Below are 24,148 nucleotides of genomic sequence, written 5' to 3'. Positions count from 1 at the left end.
ATAAAAAAAAATCTATAAAAAATGGAAAACAAAAACAATACTGCATCTGTGGTATCCAGGGGCAAAAAGAAAACTTTGGCGTAGACGCCGAAAACAGAAAGCGAGAGAAATTCGTGTCTATGAGCACGAATCAATAGAGAACATGTTGTGACTATAATCTCGAAATGCCGTGAGGCCGAGCTGCACTAGTGGCTTCCCAAAGGTTTCCCAAAGACTGCTAGACCACAACACCCAAATGTCAGGTGACCTGATGATGCAAGAAATTCAGAAGAGACCAACAGAACAGAATAGTTATAATAACGTTAACAAAAAGACACAGGATGAACGGCATTTGTATGCAGTTGTGTTTACATATTACACATTATATTCAACCCATATTTTCCTGTAATTGACAATATGGTTAAACATACCAGTTTCCAGCCTGTACAGTATATTGCTTTTAAAGCTCATGGTCATTTCAACTGTGTTCTATATCTGACAGTTGAAGACCTCTTCCTACCTCTTCCTAAAACACTTAAATTACCACTTTCCAAGTTTGTTGTAGTCTGATTTATCTTAAATGTATAATCTGGCATACCAGTGTAGATTTATTCATTACTAGAGACTCAAAGCACTTTTGTACGTCGCTCTGGACAAAGGCGTCTGCTAAATGCCACAAATGTAAATCTAAATGTAAATCTGATGTATTTTTGTATTGTGTTATACAAGCCAGAAACTTGGGTATGTTTAAATACAAAGTATGCAGATTTGTATTACATAAAAGATGTTTTGCTACAGTCCGAGGATTAACGTGTGTGCAATATCTTGCCATTAGGAACTTGTAGTACCAATACAACAGAAAAAAAAACAACGACAGAAAATAAAGAAAACAGAAAGGTAAATCAGATTGGTACAATGATTAACAATTATTCACAAATAAATATGAACATTTATAAATCCCATGCTTTATAAAAAGCAACTGGAGCCACCCATAGCAGACTTCTTAGCTGTTAAGGCACTATAATATCTGCAGGGTGACATTTAGCCCCATTGAATCGAGCTACCCTGTGGTGCATCCTATTGTCTCCTCTGATCAGAAGTATGGCCATAGATGTTTGTCTAAACCCTCTGCCCAAGCAAAGACAATAGTTTGGAATATCAGTCCTCAAAAGCAGTGATGTTCCTGAGTGAAGAGTCCATAAACAGGCACATTGCATTGACCCCTAATATGATTTAATAACAAAGAAAAGGCTTAAAAAGACCACTGTCTTTCCGGAATCATGTTCAGCAGAATCCACTGCTCTAATCATTGTACCTTCAGCAGAGCTGAAGACTGAAATGCCTAAAAAAGTTGACATCACTGCGATTTACTCATCAGAATTCCTATACTCCTATAGTTGGTTTCATGGTAGCATTTTTACTGTGCAACCTGTCTCAGGAACTTCTCTTTCTGTTCACCATGAGGTTTCAAAGTGTGCAAGAGATGTGGTTATTTCACAAGGTTCCTGGCTGGGGGCACAAGCTGAACCTTTTGAACTGCAACCCTGTAGTTGCAAGAATATGCATGAAACGCTGAAACACTGTTCACTGATTAATGCATGGATGCAATAACATTTCATGGGGACTGTAGTCCTATGTTATTGTAGGAGACATGGTTCATGGTGCTTTCAGTAAGTTCTCTCTAACTTCATGGATCTGTTCATAAGTAGCCTTTTTTTTACACAGCATAATAGCAAGAACATTGCCACACAGCTATTAGTCTATAAAAGTGTTGGCCTACCCTTGTATCTCTGACCATAGTCACAAGCTGTTTTGTAGTCTCTGAAAATCAGAGATAAAGTTCATATAAGGACTAAAATAAGGAAGTTTTATCGCTATTCTTGCTGGACAGGTAAGACATTTATTTGTTCTCTATAAAAACTCTTGTCAAGATAACTATAGCTGAATAAAGTGGGAAGTTAGTTACATTATAAGTGTTTCCCAGTATAGATTTTGTTAATTCAGTGTAAAAAAAAATGACTGATCACACACTTATCTCTTATTGTTAAAAGGTCACTTTGAGCAAAGGCAGGTGTATTTTGTCTATATAAACTTAGGTAATTGAAGCAAAAAACCGTCTCATTAAGATCCTGTGCCATTTAACTCTTTTTTTTCTTAAACCCCACCTGACCAACAGCTAAACAAAGTTCATGATACTCTACATACAGAAATCCAACAATGTCCTGACCTGTCTTCCTTTAAGACATGTCCTTTCAAATGGCTGTTCATGCCAAGCCACTGGGCAGCTGAAAATGCGAACATTTAAACCTGTGATCTTACAAATATCAGCACTAATCTGCATCCATTTGGTGATGTTTTAATTAGGGCTGTCAATAGATACAAATATTAAATTGTGATTAATCGCATGATCGTCATAAGTTGACTCGTGACGAATCGCCACTTAATCTCACTATTTTTTAAACTGTTTCAAACGTACGTTAAATTAATACTTCTTAAGTTTTTATTACTCTAATCAACATGGGCATACAGAAATATGGATGCTTTATGCAAATGTATGTTTATTATTAGTGAAACCAGACGCAACACAGAGCATGAAGACAAAATATTCTTGTAAATATGATGTTTTAAAATAAGTAAATCATCAGGAGAGAAATCGGGAATTTGGGTTGTTTTTCACACGGATTGTTTTAAATGCCGGACCTGTGCATCATGCCGGATTTTGGTTTGGGGAATAGGAATATAAGTCTATGATCCATTAACATAGTCAATAGCAATGCTCTACTAAGAATGTGAACAGCCAATAAAGAAGAATAAAAGAAGATCATGGCGGATTTTTATGCTTTTTTTTAATATCTGAGTAAAGAAAGGATGTCAGGAATAAATGTGTGTTGTGTTGACGGTTTTAATTTTGCCTCTTTTTGACTTATTTATTAATATTTTGAAGAAAAATGGTCAATAATTTCTGTTTAAATTAATTAGCATTAAAGTTTTTTGACAGCCCTAGTTTTTATTCATCAATGAAATACAACCAGTCCATGTCCCCTTGACAAATATTCCATGATATAGCACCATCTATAACAAATAAAAATATAAATGTTCTGTAGCCAATAGGAACGCGCTCTTATTTGAAAACAGGGCGATGATAAGGGTCATACATTAGGAACTGCATCATCTATCCATTTCATGTAGGAGAGACTTCCATCTTGAATGGGTAAACTGAGGATTTCTGGAGTTTGGTATGGATGTACGGTTCTAGAGAAACACACAGACTGGCATTAGAAAATCGAAATTACATTACTTATGTGTTTTAAATAAAGGAATATCACTTACTTTATTAAATCAGTGAGTCGATGAATCATAGAAGTTCTAGTCCTCACCAGCTAAAAAATGTAAATGTAGATATGTTTGTTAGATTTTTTCAATTTTGAAATAATTGTAAACTATTTTGCTTTACATCATTAAAGTAGTAGAACTTAAAAAAAAAATTTTTACACACCAGCAGGATTTCGGAAGAATCTTGAATCTCACCTTTCCAGTAATATCTTATAAACAAATATATGTCAATATAATATATAACACAGTCCCAGTCAATCAGTATACAGACTTATACTGGACACGGAGAATTGTCTGGGGAATCTGCTTAGACTGCTGCCCCCGCGACCCGAATTACGGATAAGCGGAAGAAAATGAAATGATGAAATAAAAGTGAAAACACAGATACTTGCAGGATTCCCAATCAAACAAAGTAAAAAAAACCATGAAAATATTTCAAGAATATTTTTCTTTCATAAATGTGTTTAAAAAGTGCAAACGTCTTAAACTTAATGGTAACAACTTAAAAATCCCAAACATTTAGTCAGTTACCACCTGAAAAAACAACAAAGTTCGACCACATACTTTATGTCTGTATCTTTGAAGGTTATAATTATGAACATGAGTAATATACTGTAGCTGAGGCTGAGAAAATCTATTGGAGCCTAATTAACCCTCTGTGCTAACAGTGAGGCATTGAGTTTTTCAGTATTTTCAGTGTTTCTGGTTTTATTTTTTTGAAGCTCCTCTTTTGTATTTGGAAAAAAAAACGTTTGAGCTCCACTACTGGTTTAAAACTGCAAACCGGTTATATTAGGTTCTAAAGGTTACGTATATTTGGACCGCAAAAAAGATATAGACAAAATGTCCCAATCTCCTTCTGAGATTTTCACATACAACAAGCTCTAAAGGAGAGACTGGAGTAAAATAATCTAAGACATCCACTGATTAGCAGTGGCTATTTGGTTATTTTCTTTACCATAGCCTAAATCTTAGCTCCACCTAGCCTCGTCTTTGTTCATGATCTCTCTCATCACCTGCATTTCCAACTACTGAAATACTGAAGGTTTTTCAATTTTCTAACATTCTGTGTAAACCAGTAGTGGGCCATCAGGGCCAGTAAGGCCTTCTCTGCTGGCCTAAACTGTATCAGATGGTGGGAGGACGCACTAGTCTGAGCTCGCAAGCCTCGTCTGTAGCAAACAGCACAAGCTCAAATATATTTGTATGAATTTATTAGCTGTTTTTTATGAAAAAGGTGGACATCATAAAGTCAAGTCAAGTCAAGTCAAGAAGCTTTTATTATCAGTTCAACCATATATAGCTGACGCATTACACAGTGAAATGAAACAACATTCCTCCTGAACCCTGGTGCTACATACAACAAGAATCACAGAAAACACAAGGCTAAGGACTAGTAAGTGTCCTCGCCACATAAAGTGCATCGTGTGCAAACAGTGCAAAGACAACAGAGGAAAATTTAAAACAGTTTAGGTTTCCCATGAACCAAACACAGCGTTTTCTTTCCTGTAGAATTTGCACAAAAACACACAATTTGCCTTAATTTCAAATCCCTAAGAAAACCATAATGCACAAAATAAATGCACAAAAATACACGGAAAAACCAGGGGTCATTTCATGAGATCTATATTGATGCTTCTACTAGAGACGATGTATGCAGGTGGTGCAGTTGTGGCTACAATCAATGATGACTTGTCGAATTGTTTTCATTGGGTCTCTTGCTTTACTAATGACAATCATTTTCGCTGCATGAGCAAGAGCTGTTGCTAGCAAGAGGCAGCAGCTGACCTAAATAGGTTAGGCTAGATTGCAGGTCCACTCGGTCGATGACTGGCCAGATTTTTCAGTCAGTAGAGGGCAGAGCCAGACTATACTGTCAGAGAACAGTCAGGGGAAGGGCAGGGGCAAGGCCAGAATCGACGAGAAAGATAATCTGACACCGGATGGATTTATTCATATAAATATCTTGCTGCATATGTGAAAAATTAGAAGATGGCCATCTACTGAGTGTAGCCTGTAGCGGGAGGGTGCGAACCCAGAAGATTGCGCCACAAAGCCGAAATATCCTGAAAGTTAAGAGCTTTTGTTAAATGCCATAAATGTTTCTAAATCGGATGTCTGATATGAGCATTAAATGAATACTGTATTTGTGTAATGAAGAACCTACAGGAAATGCAGTTTATTGAATATACACCATGAGGCCAAGGATATGGCTTCACCTATCGTTTATGTTTAACATCCTGTTTCATGAACGTGAAGTGCTACAATTTAAAGTTTTGCCACAATGTTAGAAGCATAAAATTACCCTTAACTGAAACTAATGTGTCTAGTTCAAACCCTGAAAAACGACCTCAGACCATTGTCCTTAAAGTGCCAAACTTTTCTGTTGGCTCTACATTTTTGATGACCACTGATAAGTCAAAGACATAGAACTAACAAAAAGTAAAAAAAAAAAAAAGAGACAAGTCTTTCTCTTTCTTCCCCACCCCCAAAGAACTTTAAATTTTTTATTAAATATTGCCAAAATAATAATAGTAATAATAATAATAATAATAAATCCAAATACTGTACACACAAATAAAAAATAATAAGACAGAATAAGAACAGTGCTAAAACTGCAAAGTGTCAAAAGTAAGGGTTAAAATAATTACACGTAATTAATAATCAGTAAGTAAGTAATTAAGTAATTAAGTATGTATTGTGATGACACGCCTCCACCTCAGGTACCAAAAGGGGCAAGCGTGACCATCGCAGCAAATGAGGAGGCGTGGCGTCCTTACAAGACACAGCCGGAGCCCAATTGGAGTGGCGGCCCCTCACTGTCTTTAAGCCCAGCGATGCTTTTAAAAAGCAGCTGGGAGGACAGTGAGGTGGAAATTGAAAAGACTTAATATATTGAATGGATTCTGTGTATATTGAATAAAAAGTCTAAATATATTGAATGGATTCTGAATATATTAAATTAAACCTGACGTCATCAAGGCACAGCTGCCATCTTGTACTTTAGGCAGAATGAGTGAGTCAGCGATTTTGCAATTTTAAGAAATGAAGAGATGGTTAACACATTGGTGAGTGCATGTGAACTTGCGAGAATAGCGAGATATGAACGCAAATGTAAGGAAAAAAAAAATTATTTCTTGCAATTTTGACTACGTGCACATACAGTATTATGTGCGCATATCTAAATCAAGAGCAGGCAGAAGAAGAAGAAATATATATAAATTAGGTCCCCTAGTGGTCTAGTGGTTAGGATGCGGCACTCTCACCGCTGCGGCCCGGGTCCGATCCCTGGTCAGGGATAAATGGGGAGGGTTGCGTTAGGAAGAGCATCCAGCGTAAAAACATGTGCCAAATCAAACATGCGGATGGTCCGCTGTGGCAACCCCTGATGGAAGAAGCCGAAAGAAAGTTTCCTGTAGTTTTTCACCAGGTTTGCACACACTGCAGGTGGGATTTTGGCCCACTCATCCACACAGATCTTCTCTAGATCAGTCAGGTTTCTGGCCTGTCGCTGAGAAACACAGAGTTTGAGCTCCCTCCAAAGATTCTATTGGGTTTAGGTCTGGAGACTGGCTGGGCCACGCCAGAACCTTGATATGCTTCTTACAGAGCCACTCCTTGGTTATCCTGGCTGTGTGCTTCAGGTCATTGTCATGTTGGAAGACCCAGCCTCGACCCATCTTCAATGCTCTAACTGAGGGAAGAAGGTTGTTCCCCAAAATCTTGCAATACATGGCCCCGGTCATCCTCTCCCTAATACAGTGCAGTTGCCCTGTCCCATGTGCAGAAAAACACCCCCAAAGCATGATGCTACCACCCCCATGCTTCACAGTAGGGATGGTGTTCTTGGGATGGTACTCATCATTCTTCTTCCTCCAAACACGTTTAGTGGAATTATGACCCAAAAGTTGTATTTTGGTCTCATCTGACCACATGACTTTCTCCCATGACTCATCTGGATCATCCAAATGGTCATTGGCAAACTTAAGACGTGCCTGGACATGTGCTGGTTTAAGCAGGGGAACCTTCCGTGCCATGCATGATTTCAAACCATGAAGTCTTAGTGTATTACCAACAGTAACCTTGGAAACGGTGGTCCCAGCTCTTTTCTCACCTTCCTTAGGATCATTGAGACCGCACGAGGTGAGATCTTGCATGGAGCCCCAGTCCGAGGGAGATTGATAGTCATGTTTAGCTTCTTCTATTTTCTAATGATTGCTCCAACAGTGGACCTTTTTTCACCAAGCTGCTTGGCAATTTCCCCGTAGCCCTTTCCAGCCTTGTGGAGGTGTAAAATTTTGTCCCTGGTGTCTTTGGACAGCTCTTTGGTCTTGGCCATGTTAGTAGTTGGATTCTTACTGATTGTATGGGGTGGACAGGTGTCTTTATGCAGCTAACAACCTCAAACAGGTGCATCTAATTTAGGATAATAAATGTAGTGGAGGTGGACATTTTAAAGGCAGACTAACAGGTCTTTAAGGATCAGGATTCTAGCTGATAGACAGGTGTTCAAATACTTATTTGCAGCTGTATCATACAAATAAATAGTTTAAATATCATATATTGTGATTTCTCGATTTTTTTTTTTTAGATTATGCCTCTCACAGTGGACGTGCACCTACGATGACAATTTCAGACCCCTCCATGATTTCTAAGTGGGAGAACTTGCAAAATAGCAGGGTGTTCAAATACTTATTTTTCTCACTGTATATACTGTGTATATATATATATATATATATATATATATATATATATAGAGAGAGAGAGAGAGAGAGAGAGAGAGAGAATATATATATCATGTGCAATATCATTTAACACTTTCATAGTATATATACATATACTTTACACACACACACACACACACACACACACACACACACACACACACACACACACACACACACACACACAATGTATACTATAATATATAAATTATATAATTATAGTAAGTAAAATGTATGATGATTGTAATATTGTAATAATCATATTGTAATAAGTGAGATGTGATAAAAATTCTCAAATTTTCACACTCTTTCTAGAGGAGAATACATTTCTCTCTCTCTTACTTTCTGTGTGTCTCTCTATCTTTCTCTTTCTATAGCGGATCTCTTTTACGCATGCACGCACGCACACACACACACACACACACACACACACACACACACACACACACACACACACACACACACTTCACATTTACTTGTGCACTGACCTCATGCGATGCTTCCCCTAAAGACCAAAAACCTGAACACCTTTTTAGTATAAATAAACAAAAGTAAACAAAAAAATCCACAAACATAAAATTTGTTCAAACTCAATTTTTGTGTAACTTGTACGTTCATTAAACAATAACAGCTTAGTTATCTGTTTAGCTTCTCCAAAAAACCTTCATACATCTAAATAATCCAAATTGCGTAACAGGAAATCATTTAAAGTAGATGATAAAATTATAATATATATATATATATATATATATTGTAGACGAGGGGAAGGGATTATTCAACCTATTCATGTCGTATTACTGGAGAACCTCATTCTAAAGCATTATACCTTATAACTCAGTCTGCATTAAATGTGTTTGAATTTCTTTGTTGTTGCATAAAACACGCTATGCTCAATAAATCCTGCAAATAAAACAAACAGCTTGCTGGAAAACAATTGTAAAATTATTTTACACCCAGTACGAGCAGTGCCAAACAGGAAACTTCAGAATGTTTCTGCTGAATAACTCTTCCTGCTGACTAACTGTTCCTACTTGTAATCTCCTTCCTTCTATTATATGTAAAAAAGAAAAACATATATATAAAAAATTCCACGTGTAATTATGCCAGATAAAAGGTGCAACGTCTTTCCATTATTGCATGCAGTGACAAGCTTGATTTCCAATGGAATAATTACGCTCGGCAAAAATATTGCTCATGCACAGATGTAAAAAAAAAAAAAAAAATCAATAGCTGAGTTCACAACTTGAAATTCTCTCAGCAAACACAACCAACTCCCCTAATACAAAATTTGAAACAATTTGGTTTTAAGTCTGTTCTAAACCTGTTACAGGTTAAAAGCAAAATAATCTAGCATACGCATCACTTTGAAAGTTGCTCATTCCCGCTGTATATGGGTGAAATGACAATGAAGATTATTTGACTTGACTTTATAATAGAAAAAGTATGAAAAAGAAAATGTACGAAAAGGCTTTGCGAAGATTGTTGAAAAGTAAATGTATTGTATTCTGTAGGATTGTAGAAAATAAAGTCAGTGTGTTCTTACATGGTGGATGTACGGGGAAGAATATTCACACATGCTGCCATCCTTTTCTCCATGATGTATCTGAAAGAGAAACATTTTTATTATTTATTTCCTCAACTCAACCATTCTAACCCTGATCCCTGACAAGTCTTGTTCAGCTCAGTGGGGGCTGCCATGTGTTTTGGTCCTGTCTTCATCACCTTCTCCTTCTTCTTTTGGCCTCTCCCATTAGGGGTTGCCACAGCGGATCATCCGTCTCCATATCCCCCTGTCCTCTACATCTGCCTCTTTCAACTCAACTTCCTGCATGTCTTCCTTCACCACATCCAAAAACCATCAATGGTCTTTCTCTTTTCCTCCTTCCTGGTGGCTCCATCCACAGCATTCTCCTACCGATATACCCCATGTCCCTCCTCTGCACATGTCCAAACCATCTATGCCCTGTTTATTGTTTCGTTTCTCTTTTGTATTCAGTTGCTATGTTTCTGCTCAGTGATTACTTGTTTGTGCATACTGTGTTATCCCAGTGTTAAGTCACTGGACTCAACTGCACAAGTTCAAATCCCAGCACCACCAAGCTGCCACTGCTAGACCCTTTACCTTCATTTGCTCAGTTGTAAGATGCTCTGGATAACAGCATCTGGCAAATGCCATAAATGTAAATGTAAATATACTGTGTATATAAAGAAGGCTGCTTCATTGTTTTATTGCCAAGTCGGATCTAATGTGTTTCTAAGCCTTGTTTCTGCAGTGACTGATTTAAGAGTTACACATTTTCTAGTTTGGACCCTCACCTCTTGTAGGTTAATAAATTAACCGTGTTTAATGTTGTCACCCTGTCCCATCATGAAGCATTCAGGTCAGTGTTTCAAATGAATACACAGTATAATTTGTCCTATTATGGTATTATAACAGATAAAACATATTTCTCATGATAACGAAAGATCTCTGATTTGTGCCATTATGTTAGCAAAGCCTCTCTCACTGTCTCACTCCAAGTCAGTCTGAGCCTCAAGCTTTAATAATTGACTTATTTATGTGATAGAAACTTTTACAGTGACAGTAATTGCTCTATTTCAGCCAAGAATTCACATCAAACATGCAAAATCATACGTAATTATTTGGAAGTGAAAAAAATGACACACAAGATCCATTAAGGCTTTTGATTATCCAAACACTTTGAGGAATATTTTGAGGAATATTGATAAATTCCCACATGTTCACGCCACATTTCTTTAGCATAACGTCTATGACACAAAGACAAACGACTGCTCCAGATCAATCATATTTCGCAATGTGTTCATAATTCCCACCTCCCCTTCCTCATGATGAATAAACCCATATAAGCTTTCAAATTCTCTCTTTGTCCAGGAAGGCAAAAGAATTTATGATTACACCAATATATTTCCATGTCTCATGAGATTTGGGGAAAAATAATTTCTTGGGCCATGCACTTTATTGTAAAAGAATAAAGGGTGTTTATAGTATATGAGATATGCTAAGCAGGTGCCTGGGTGACCTATAGAAGGCACACACAAAATACCGTATTTTTCGGACTATAAGCCGCTACTTTTTTCCCACGTTTTGAACCCCGCGGCTTAAACAATGAAGCGGCTAATTTATGAATTTTTCCTGGGTTTTTTCCCGGTTTCACAAACTTCAAGCCAAAAAACTGAACCCCATAACATTAGACCAATGAAATTTCCGAACGGAAACAGAAAAAACGCACCTCACCTGTGTTCTGAGCTGCACGGCATCGGGAGAAAAAACTTCCATCGGGTGATTTTTAAACGCACGACGATGCCAAAAGATAAACTCCAGAGAGAAATACAGTAGTTGTGAAAGGAAGGAGGAAAACGGTAAACAATGACTTTCTTGGTCGGCTACTGTTTAAATACAAGCCATTGTAACGTGTTGAGTCTGGGTGAAGTGATAGCTCGCTTCTGGCATGTTATTCCCAAAATACCACTATGCTTCTAAAGGAAGCGCAACATATTTCACCCGTTACACCGTGTGTAACGTGTCTTTCGTTAAAGCCTGTGTAAAGTACATTAGTGTAGACACCTGCGGCTTATAGACAGGTGCGGCTTATTTATGTTAAAAATAAAAATATTTGTAAAATTCAGTGGGTGCGGCTTATATATGGTTGCGCTTTATAGTCCGGAAATTGCGGTACTTCTGCCTCATTATATGTTCAAAGTCTGCGTAATTTTGAATCCTAAAAATTAAACTGCATTTCAGTAAGTCAGCTTAACAGATTTTGGTTATCTGTGTCGTCAGAAGGACTCATGAGCACTACCAATGTGATTTTGTGAATGTCATGAAAAGCAGATGTGTTACAGTATCCCCTATTTAATCCATTAGATTGGACACAATTTCTTCATTATCAGAAAGCAAACAGAGAAGGTTAATCCAGAAAACAGAAGGCAGTTGTACTGAAGTTGCTGAGATGCAGATGTCATTTAACCTGCATGGCCGTGCATATTACAATGTCTGTGGTCCTACCTGAGCCAATCCACCTCTTAATATCATCAATATGACACCACAGCTATAAAAACCATCAATATTATAGAGAAACGCAGTATAACAGAGTGTTATATCACAGACAGGAATCTCATACGGTGAGAATAAATGCCATTACCAAAGCAAGAATCTCAATGAACACAATACAACAAGTCTCCTTTCACTGCAGCCACAACTGCACTGCCCGCATACATCATCTCTATCAGAACCTTCAACATTAACCTCATAATATGACTCTGGGTTTTCTGTGCATTTTTTTTAAATTGTGTGTTTTTGTGCTTATTCTACAGGAAAGAAAACACAAATACATTTTATGAAAATATTAAACAACTGTTTTAACTGTTTTGGTCTTATAAACATGTATCTGTGGCCAAATCAATTATAATCAAAATTGTGGAATGTAAAAATAAAACGTGAAAATGGGATCGCAATCAGATTAATTAAAGCAACAGCTTCAGGCAACATAGATTTTATGGTAAAAAAAAGAAAAAGACTGCAGGTGCTCACGGTGCTGGCTTTTTTACGGCAACACATAATTTGACAGATGAACTCTGACTGGATAGAAACTCGTATACAGACTATTGGGAATCATTTTATACATATTTATTAATTAAAATATATTAAAATGTAAGTCAGAGATTCTGATTATTAGAGAAGCAGAGAACTCTTTGCTGGGCCCTGACGGTCCGCTAACTAATTAGTTAGTCCGTTAACTTATCTATGTCACTAATCTATGTTCTTAAATCTAGTCATTTAGGAGTCTGCACTTGTATACCTCTGGATTCTTCTTAGCTAAGAGGAAAGCCTGAACAGTGTGCATCAAACATATATTATATTATATTATATTATATTCATTCATGTGGATATTTGTACTTTTTTTTTTTATTCCAAGTAAAATTAGACTGTCATAAAAGGCTGAAAGGAGCATTGGAAATGCTTTTTTCTCCAAAACAATTAAGTTTAACTTTAAAGTGCCATGTTCACCAATAGATATGCATTAAAAGTTGTTAAACATCATATCCTGCTCCTCCAATATTATACAGGTGGGCCTCTACTTACGACAGAGAAGAAGTGCTACTCTGGCGTTTTTCAGCCATGGTAAGATAGTAGCGAACAGTAAAATTTACAACGAGAAACACGAGAACGCATGAGAACACTGAACACTCCTTAACCAGAGGACGACACGCTAGCGACAAAGCTTTGCGGGTCCACGAACGCATGACTGCCAGACACCCTTTCTTCCCCACTGTTTACCGTGTTAATCTACTGATCGCGTGCAGATTTAAACGTTTTTCTTGGCTGAATTTTGATGTTCTTCCATTTTTTTTTTTTTTTTTGCCGTGACTGTCGTATCTCCGAAAATTCGCAAGTCCATATGTTATACATCGGGGTCTGACTGTAAATCATTTTTCATAAAAAAAAACCCATAAATAAACCACTTAATCAAACGTAACCACTTATGCTTAATTACTTTCATGGCTCAAATGTATGCTCAAGTCAATTTCATTTTGTTTCCTGCATTTGCTCGTATTGTCTTGATGATAAAATTACTACTTGAGCACAACATTCTTTATAAATGCTACACAAATTCAGTCTCTTCATTTTGTCCGTAAGTGCACCGAATTGATGCGTTTACCCTACATTTAGAAAAATGTCCACTGCAGGAACCTCACTTCTGAACTGACCATGTTTTGATTGACCATTTCACACATTTGCAAGTAAAACGAGGTGTAACACTCATGTTGTTATAAACTGGTTTATACTGGGGGAATAATCCACGGATTGGTGTGTGTGTTACAGGATTTTTTTTAACCACTATGAGGAAGTGAATAGACGAGGCAAAGCGGAGTGCTTTAGAGTTTGCAAAACTGACTGAATGGGGGATAAAAATGGGCTCATTCTCAATAATTATTTTGTACATTTGTCATTAGAGCTGGAATTCTGCTTCTCTAAATCAAATTTCATGTACAGAAATAAAGCAGTGCAATAATTGAATTATAATATAGAGTTAATAAAGCAAGAAAGAGAGCGCGCCTGCGAGAGAGAGAGAGAGAGAGAGAGAGAGAGAGAGAGAGAGAGAGAGAGAGAGAGAGAGAGAGAGAGAGAGAGAGAAAGAAAGAGAGGGAGTGTATGACTGTATGTTACTATGGTTAAAGCTATTTGTAAGGCAGCACATTCATCCAAAATGGTGATTTAACTGGCCAGAGCCTGTTTGAACACACACCCTCTATCCAATCAGAATAAAATATTCAGACAGTATTTAGTAAAACCCTGTAATCACTTGTAGTGCTGAGTTGAGCCATTTCAAAAATTCTGAGTATTGGCATACAACTGCATATCTACTCAAAGACATCAGTGTTCTCTCTCTCTCTCTCTCTCTCTCTCTCTCTCTCTCTCTCTCTCTCTCTCTCTCTCTCTCTCTCTCTCTCTCTCACACATTCCTATCACACTTACTCACACCCTCCTTCGAATACAGCTGTGCTATCTAAAAATTAAATTATATTCAAATAAACCTCTACCAACAACATTCTAAACCATATATCATTGTCTAGCCTCACTCAAATAATAAAAGAATTTATTAGATTAACCCAAACCACCAATAATGAGAAAAAACTGCAGTCACATATCATTAGAATCATGATGTGTACATTCCTATGCACCTTTGCACACGACACACTGCACTAATGAGAATTTTTTTTACCAAAACAATGCCGGATTGTGTTCTCGTGTAAAATTTCATTTCTATTCCTGTGGTTTTCAGTCTGAAAAAATGTGGGTTGCTTGAAGTCAGTATGTACTTTACATACACAAGGATGTGTTAGTTAGATAATAGCAATAACATAAATTAGTAATTCATAAGTTATTATGACATTATGCATGGTGTGTTAGTTATATTATAGTTCAATTATAACTTTATGAAGATGTGTAGTTTAATTATAGTAATATTACAGCATTATGACATATGAGTTTAGGTATATTATAGGTATATTACAGAATTATGTAAAATGTGTGTAAAATTTACACCATTACATTTTATACACTTGGTTATACTGTATTATATTTATACCGTATTATAACATTCTGAACGATGTGTATTTTTTTATATTATAGTTAAATCATAGCATTATAAAAAAAAAATGTGTGTTAGTTACAAATGGCAAAAGGAATGTTTAAATAAACAACTGAGCTGCTCTTGCACTGCTATTATGCAGTTATCTAGGGCAAAAGAAGGAAGGAAGGAAGAAAGAAAGGAAGCCCAGTGAAGAGAAAGTCAAAAGATAATGCTTGCATGGCATCAAAATGGTGATCAGTTAAGTGAAAGTGAAAAATTACGGTGGCATCAAATAAAAATATCTGAAAACGACTAAAAATATATAAAAGAACTGGGTTTTTTTTGGTTACTCATTTACACAACCTAAATACATTTGGATGCATATACCTGATCAAGATTTGTTGAATTTGTGTTGTTTGGTGTTTTAGTCAGGACTGTATTTAAATTTAGCAGTGACTAAAGCTAGCAAAGTACCAATTCAAAATCCGCAATTTGCATGTATCTGCATACACAGTATCAGTTTATATTTTATCCTCAAATTTCACTGAAGTAAGATATTTTTCCTGCTCATTTGCCCTTGAATGCCCTTGGCATTTACTGTAGTTACAGTTGCAAATATTGTATTGTAGCAGTTTGTGTGATAATTGTGAATTGTGAATCTTTTTACCATTGGTGAATAGTAAAAAAAATAATCAAGCTGCACCAAAATGAGATCATCACTATCTAGAAATAGTAAAAAAAAAAGAAAAAAAAAAGTAGGTAATAGAATCTCAATTTTAATTTTTTACTGTTCTAAAATTTAATGTTCTGAAAGTTATTTTGTTCTTGTAGCATAAAATCTCAATTTTATAAATGACAATGGCAAAAATACAACAAAGTTAATCTGACCTTGTCATGCTTCAGTGGAAATAAAAGTCAGTTTGTTAATTCTATAGCGTTTTTCACAATAGACATTGCCTCAAAGCAGCTTTATAGAATTTAAGAGTTAAGGTGAACGATGTGTATTTATCCCTGATGTGCAAGCCACGAAGCGGCTAATTAATGGATTTTTCCGGGTTTTTTTCCGGTTTTACAAACTCCATGCCAAAAAACTGAGCCCCATAACATTAGACCAATAAAATTGCGGAACGGGTTCAGGTAAACAAATGAAACTCTTTATATTAAATCAGATGCGCTCCCACTGAATCGTCCCGCACCACATCATAAATATGGATGAGGTTCCTCTGACGTTTGACCTGCCGCTCACTCGGACTGTCTACAGGAAATGCGAATCATTCGTCACGCTGAAAACAACCGGGCATGAAAAACCGCACTTCACCTGTGTTCTGAGCTGCACGGCATCGGGAGAAAAGCTTCACCGATGGTGATTTTAAACGCACAACGATGCCAAAAGAAAAACGAGAGAGAAATTGTTGTGAAAGGAAGGAGGAAGACAGTGAACAATGACTTTCTTGGTAGGCTACTGTTTAGATACAAGCCGTGTAACAGACACTGTGTAAAACCTGTGTAAAGTTCATTAGTTTCAATGTAGACAGGCTTATAGACAGGTGCGGCTTATTTATGTTCAAAATAAAAATCTTTGTCAAATTTCAGTGGGTGCGGCTTATATTTGGGTGCGCTTAATAGTCCGGAAATTACAGTAGTACAAACAGCTAAACACAATGGATTGCTTGCAAAAGCCTGTACTTTCATTTCAAGTGCTTTTTGTCATTGTTAACAAACAAAACAGTCAAAGTGTTTAGCAATGTGGTCAATATGACGGTGCACAGTTTCAGTATTTCCTGATGTAAACGACGGTTTGAAATTTACACTTCTATTGCACTGTACTAGTGTTTGTCTTGTTGTAAACTTTTTTTCCAGGAGACTCGGGTATCTTACAGCAGTAGTCTTTATTGCAGATGAGATTGCGCGTCAGAGTGAACTTAGCATTGTGGTTTTATACACAATTTGGAGGGGGCAGTCCCTCCGAAGGAGAACAAAGCACTGAGGTAAAAAAAAATTTAAACAAAACATTCAAGGGAAGCAGCTGTTTCGACTCTGATAACTATTTCTTTCTCAGACTAGATAATTATCATAAAAATACCGAAAGGTTCCCACCTTAGATTTGGCATTCACTAACATCATCGCTTAAATCATAGGTAAATGGTCAATAACACAGCAGGAGACGGAGACAAGGTGATACCTTGCTCCTTAGTTTCATACAAAGGAGCATTAGAAACTTGCAAACCTCCATCCACCACTTTGTTTTTATATAATCATGTAATTTATTAAGAATGTTAAGTAATGGAGACAGTGTTAGAAAAGATAAGAAAAGAGTGCAGGCAGGATGGAGTGGGTGGAGAAGAGTTACAGGAGTGATTTGTGATAGGAGAGTATCTGCGAGAGTGAAAGGGAAAGTTTATAGGACAGTGGGAGGTGTGATTGAGATGGTTTGGACATGTGCAGAGGAGCGACATGGGGTATATCGGTAAGAGAATGCTGAGGATGGAGCTACCAGGAAGGAGGTATAGAGGAAGGCCAAGGAGAAGGTTTATGGATGTGGTGAAGACATGCAGGTAGTTGGTGTGAAAGAGGCAGATGTAGAGGACAGAGAAGTATGGAGACGGATGATCCGCTGTGGCGACCCGTAGTGAGAGAAGCCGGAAAAAGAAGAAGAAGAAAAAAAAAATATATATATATATATATATATATATATATATATATATATATATATATATATATATATATATATATATATATCTATCTTCACACATTATGACAACTGGTTTAACATTTTGCATTCAATGACTTATGCAATAAAGTAATACCTAGATGTTTTGGGGGGTTAAGACTGATCAGGTGAGAACCTGCATAATCTATTTTGGTCAACATGACAAACAATTGATGAGGTGGGAAACAGCAGACAATTGTACACAATCAATTAAATGAATGTACCAAAGCATTTGGTGATTTGTTGAAAGCAACAAAAAATGCGCTCATGATGTGCACTGAAGTGACTACAGGATGTGGAGGCTGAACAAGCAGTTTTGATAAGTACAGAAAATGTTTGATTTTTGTTTATGAATAAAGTTAATAAAGTTAACATGACACTGTATATAAAGTGTGTCAGTATTTGGTAAAGGTCATATACATGTGAAGATGAGTGTGTGTATCTGTGTGTGTGTGTGTGTGTGTGTGTGTCAAGTCAAGTTTATTTGTATAGCGCTTTTCACAACAGACATTGTCTCAAAGCAGCTTTACAGAAAACAACAGTGAAGGTGAATGGTGTGCGTTTGTCCCTGATGAGCAAGCCGTGGCGACAGTGGCAAGGAAAAACTCCCTTAGATGATATGAGGAAGAAACCTTGAGAGGAACCAGACTCAAAGGGGAACCCATCCTCATATGGGTGACATATGGTGTGTGTGTGTGTGTGTGTGTGTGTGTGTGTGTGTGTGTGTGTGTGTGTGTGTGTGTGTGTGTGTGTGTGTGTGTGTGTGTGTGTGTGTACCTGGCAACATCTCTAGCAGTCTGCTCAGTGGGACAGTTAATGAGCAATACAGAATGATGTCCAGCAGCATAACTGCCACTCAGCTCTGTGTACAGCTGAACCACCAACATCGATATCACTGGGTACAGCAACATGCTCAGGATCACACTCTAAAACAAATTACACCCAAAGGTTATCAAGTAACTTAGGTTAGCAGGTTAGTAATTTATCAAAACATCTTACAATAATTTCAGTGACCGGTTTTTGCGGTTGTTGAGGGCTTTTGTTTATTATAAAAACATAGGGGTAATATCTCTTGTGTTTCCTGCTATTATGTGTATACGGGGGGATTATATGTTTACTGTAGATACTTTATGAATGGCAAATAACAAACAAACATAAATTGTCCACACAGTAAAGTATTAATTCTTACAGTAAAAATAAGTAAAAGAATAGTAATAATGATAATCTTTCTCCTTCTTAATATTATTATTAGAAAGTACAGTGGTACCTTGACCCATGAGTGCATTAATGTACGAGTTTTCCGAGGTACGAATGGTCACTCTGTCGATTTTTTGCTTTGTTCGTCGAGCAAAAATTTGAGTTACGAGCTCGAGACGCCGCTGCTAGATGGCGAAGCGAAGCAAGAAAGCAAAGATTGTGATAAAAATTTAAATAAGCAAAGACAAAAAAGTAAAAAAAAAAAGTTTAGGGATACGTAGTGTACAGGAGTGATAGTAAAAAACTAGTTTTCCCTCCGCCTCCGCTTATCGTCTCATCTCCAAGGTAAAATACACTGCGTAAAACCTTGTTATATTTTTACCTACTCTTTCTATTATGATTTTATACAAGATTTGTTATTTAGAAATCTTTTTTTCTGATTTAATAACATGAAACATAAAAATGGGGTGGCATTTTAAGGGGTTGGAACGGATTAATGCCATTTTAAGTATTTTCAATATGGAAAACTGATTTCATGTGCGGGCAAATTGATATAATTTATATAATTGTAATATAATAATATAATATAATATAATAATATAATATGATTATAATATAATATTATTATATTATATTATAATATAATATAATATAATATTATATTATAATATATATATATATATATATATATATATATATATATATATATATATATATATATATATATATATATATATATATATATATATTCTGTAAGTTGTGGCCAGAAAAGTGTACAAAAAAGATTCAAGATGTACTAATTCTATTAGGTAACCAATTATGGCTTAAATAAATATGCATAATTTCATTAAAATCATTAAAAGTACCCATGATAAAGAATCTCACTAATCTCTATAAAAATTTTCAATCAAGCTGGTCCTCTTTCTCAAGCCACAAGGTGATCAGCTGATCATTATAGTCACAAAAAAAAGGTTCTCACACCTGATCATACTTTCAGACTTACACCAGACTGTTAATTAAATCATAGGTAATAGGGATTGTATTGAAATGAAATGATTAAAAGGACCACTTCAGTCAAATGTTTGCATATGGGTAAAAAATGCGACTTAAGACAAATACAGTCACAAGGTTTCTATGTTCTAGGTTAAGGTGCTATCAGGTATGCTGAGGTATGAGAAATTAAAATCTTTCTTAGCCATATGTCTTCCAAATTTGTTCATACTTAAGACTTTAATGCCTTTGACAAAAAAAAAAACAAAAAAAAAAACAAGAATGTATGGAACTCATGGCTGCATTTGGAAAGGTTGCAGTAAACTTTAACAAGAGAACTGGCAAGCTCACCACAAAACATGACACTTGTAAGAGGAAGTGGTGCAGACCACCCAAAGAATTAAACTTCATAAAAATCTACTCATGAATGCACAAATGACTTAGTGCCATCATGCATAGCCTCTAGCTACAACCTACAATATGACATTTTTCAGTTGTTTCACACTTTTTTGTTATGTATATAATTCCATATATAATTCCACATGTGTTAATTCATAGTTTTGATGCCTTCAGTGTGAATCTACAATTTTCATAGTCATGAAAATAAGGAAAAGTCTTTGAATGAGAAGGTGTGTCCAAACTTTTGGTCTGTACTATATATATATAGTACAGGAAATAGTACATATATATATAGTACTATATATATAGTACAGGAAGAAGAATGATATATATATATATATACAGTGAGGAAAATAAGTATTTGAACACCCTGCTATCATATAAAAAAATCCAGAAATCACAATATATGATTTTTAAACTATTTATTTGTATGATACAGCTGCAAATAAGTATTTGAACACCTGAGAAAGTCAATGTTAATATTTTGTACAGTAGCCTTTGTTTGCAATTACAGAGGTCAAACGTTTCCTGTAGTTTTTCACCAGGTTTGCACACACTGCAGGAGGGATTTTGGCCCACTCCTCCACACAGATCTTCTCTAGATCAGTCAGGTTTCTGGCCTGTTGCTGAGAAACACGGAGTTTGAGCTCCCTCCAAAGACTCTCTATTGGGTTTAGGTCTGGAGACTGGCTAGGCCACACCAGAACCTTGATATGCTTCTTACAGAGCCACTCCTTGGTTATCCTGGCTGTGTGCTTTGGGTCATTGTCATGTTGGAAGACCCAGCCTCGACCCATCTTCGATGCTCTTTTCAGGTCCTTGACCAGCTCCTCCTGTGTAGTTCTGGGATGATTTCTCACCTTCCTTAGGATCATTGAGACCCCAAGAGGTGAGATCTTGCATGGAGCCCCAGTCTGAGGGAGATTGACAGTCATGTTTGGCTTCTTCCATTTTCTAATGATTGCTCCAACAGTGGACCTTTTTTCACCAAGCTGCTTGGCAATTTCCCCGTAGCCCTTTCCAGCCTTGTGGAGGTTTACAATTTTGTCTCTAGTGTCTTTGGACAGCTCTTTGGTCTTGGCCATGTTAGTAGTTGGATTCTTACTGATTGTATGGGGTGGACAGGTGTCTTTATGCAGCTAACAACCTCAAACAGGTGCATCTAATTTAGGATAATAAATGTAGTGGAGGTTGACATTTTAAAGGCAGACTAACAGGTCTTTGACTATGTTTCAAAACCTCCCACGATAAACAGACACCACCCCAAAATGCTATTTTATGTATACAATACTGTAATTAATGGTTATATTTAAAATAATAAATATAATTATTTCAACATAAAAATCCATAAAAACAATTTACTATATGTTTTTTGGTCTATCGTGCTATCCGCGAGAGCGAAAGAAATTAGGGAAATGAAAATGAAATTAAATGAAAATCAGCGAAACAAATGAGTGGAAAATGCAATTCCGCAAAATTCGACCCGCAGTAAAGCAGGGGATTACAGTATATATTTTCATCTCACAAAATAATATTAAACAGCAAAATGGGGGCTGAATCTTAAAGAGAATATTCAACATGACAATGAGGTGTTCACAAACGCTTGGCCATACAGTGTATTTACATCGCTATATGCTGTTATAATTCGGTTACATTTTCAAGACATGCCTTGGTCTCCATAGGCCTAGTTTATTTTTCTTTTTTTATTAACACATTTTTTAATCACTCGCCATCGTTATCTTTTATCAAGCCTGACTTTTGACTTTTTAATCATAATGGCATCAGTTGACCTTGAACGGTTTCCCTTCCTTTTTTTTTTATAATCATAATAACATAATTATAATGTCATACATTCTTGAGAGCAGATACTAACAATTACATTGTTTACTCAAATATATTGTTTATATATGACATGATACAATAATAATAATAATAATATTAATAATAATAAATCTCTCTATATATTAATAACAACCATGATCATCATCATAATCATCATCTTCATCATCATCTCTGAACAGAACTGCACAGGACCTAACAGTCTCTCAGACTCTATTCAATCCTGCATGATGAATGTTTCTGAAAGTCACTTACCCAGAATATGACAAATCGATGTCTGTTCATGCCGCGTGAAACATGATCTGGGTGACACCGCGAATGAAACCAGTCCATTCCGAGCTCTTTAGCGACACGTCCGAGGAACCTGTTAACCCTCCAACTGCGGATTAAACTTTATATAAACAGTCTGGCACCAGATGTTCACTACTGAAACAGAGACACGTTCAGGAGTTGACAGTCCCGCACTGACTCCCAGGTGGACCAGAGGCGAGTCGAAGCTGATTGGATCGCGGGCAAAAGCCGGAAGTTAAAGCGCAGCACTTTTCAAATCACAAAAGCTCAGCCGAGTGGTTTACTCCCTGACTATAACCTTAATTTCTGCAGACCAAACACACGTGTCTGAGCCACTTTAGTGTGTCAAATCAAGCGATCAACATTCGGACAGAGGTTCTAGTGTCAGTCGTGTCTGACGGATTTGTTGGAGTGCGACTCTATTAAGAACACGTGTAGCCTTATATAAAGTCATGAAGATAAACCTCAAGGGTTTAATCTATTATTCTCATCACAATGACAGAGTAATCTGATCTTTGTGACTTTGACCTTGAGGTGTGTGTGTGTGTGTGTGTGTGTGTGTGTGTGTGTGTGTGTGTGTGTGTGTGTGTGTGTGTGTGTGACAAGCATGTGAAAAAGATATGTCTCATGCATATTAAATGATCTTACATTAAAAGAACAAATGTCCTTTTTTAATGACAAAAACTGAAATATCACATGTACATAAGTATTCAGAGCCTTTACTCAGTACTTACTACTTACTTATTTGAAGCACCTTTATCTCAAGTCTTTTTGAGTATGATGCAACAAGCTTTGCACACATGTATTGGTGGATTTCCTCTCAAGCTTGGTCAGGTTGGATGGGGACCGTCCTTGGACAGCCACTTTTGGGTCTCTCCAGAGATGTGGATTTAAGTCAGGGCTATAGGACATTTACACAGTTGTCCCTAAGCCACTCCGTGTCTGACTGAATAGGGTTGTTGTAGGAACGTGGACCTTCAGCCCAGACTGAGGTCCTGAGCGCTGTGGCAGATTTTGGTGCTTGATTTAAGATTTCGCTGTAGTTTATTATAATATATATATATATATATATATATATATATATATATATATATATATATATATATATATATATATATATATATATACATATATACATACACACACACACACACACACACATCACACACACACACACACACACACACACACACACATCACACACACACACACACACACACACACACACACACACACACACACACACACTCCTTTACTTTTGTTTAAGTGAACTGTTTGTTGAACATATGAACCATATTCAAAGTTCAAATCATTCAACATGTGTTGAGTGATCTCATAGTAAGTTATTTATCTATTTGTTTCTTTTTTTTTCCTCATTAACTGAGATCTTTTAAAGACACATTATAAAATCACTAGGACTAGTGATCTTCTGTTTAAGGGTTTCTGAATACACTGTAGGAAGAAGCTGCTCCTTATTCCTTCTTTGTTGGCATTTAGGGAGTAGAAGTGCTTCCCTGACTGCAACAGAGAAGAGTCCATTGTTTAGATGGCTAAGGTCCTTTTCACTATCTTCTTGGCCTTGGTCCAGC

The 24,148-nt window shown here is 36.5% G+C and overlaps 1 protein-coding gene across 2 annotated transcripts; it reads right to left on the bottom strand.

The window, feature by feature from the left end:
* Nucleotides 1–273: 273 nt before the first annotated feature.
* LOC310720896 (protein CutA homolog) lies at nt 274–22,907 on the bottom strand. 2 transcript variants are annotated; one of them, XR_014531841.1, is made up of 7 exons: nt 22,524–22,907; nt 18,621–18,769; nt 9,580–9,639; nt 3,476–3,521; nt 3,310–3,359; nt 2,740–3,231; nt 274–2,679 (listed from the first exon to the last, which is right to left on the bottom strand). XR_014531841.1 is itself a non-coding variant. In XM_083532045.1 (6 exons), exons 1-6 carry the CDS (start codon nt 22,599–22,601, stop codon nt 3,129–3,131), a joined length of 486 nt encoding a protein of 161 aa, XP_083388171.1. In that variant the 5' UTR covers nt 22,602–22,893; the 3' UTR covers nt 274–3,128. The 2 variants fall into 2 exon arrangements, 1 of the variants encoding a protein (XP_083388171.1); XM_083532045.1 differs by having other exon boundaries at nt 274–3,231; nt 22,524–22,893.
* Nucleotides 22,908–24,148: the final 1,241 nt, after the last annotated feature.

This window comes from Silurus aristotelis (assembly GCF_946808225.1).
Source record: "Silurus aristotelis genome assembly, chromosome: 26".
NCBI classification, from domain to species: Eukaryota; Metazoa; Chordata; class Actinopteri; order Siluriformes; family Siluridae; genus Silurus; species Silurus aristotelis.
Note: the sequence above shows the minus strand (reverse complement) of the source record. Positions and strands in the feature narration are given on the sequence as shown.

Excerpts from the sequence above, each read along its gene's own strand:
- LOC310720896 (XM_083532045.1), bottom strand. The coding sequence starts at position 22,601 with ATGGACTGGTTTCATTCGCGGTGTCACCCAGATCATGTTTCACGCGGC. Across the intron at positions 3,360-3,475 it reads ATTCTTCCGAAATCCTGCTG|CTGGTGAGGACTAGAACTTC; the intron begins GTGTGTAAAAAT and ends TACATTTTTTAG. Across the intron at positions 3,232-3,309 it reads CGACTCACTGATTTAATAAA|AACCGTACATCCATACCAAA; the intron begins GTAAGTGATATT and ends GTGTTTCTCTAG.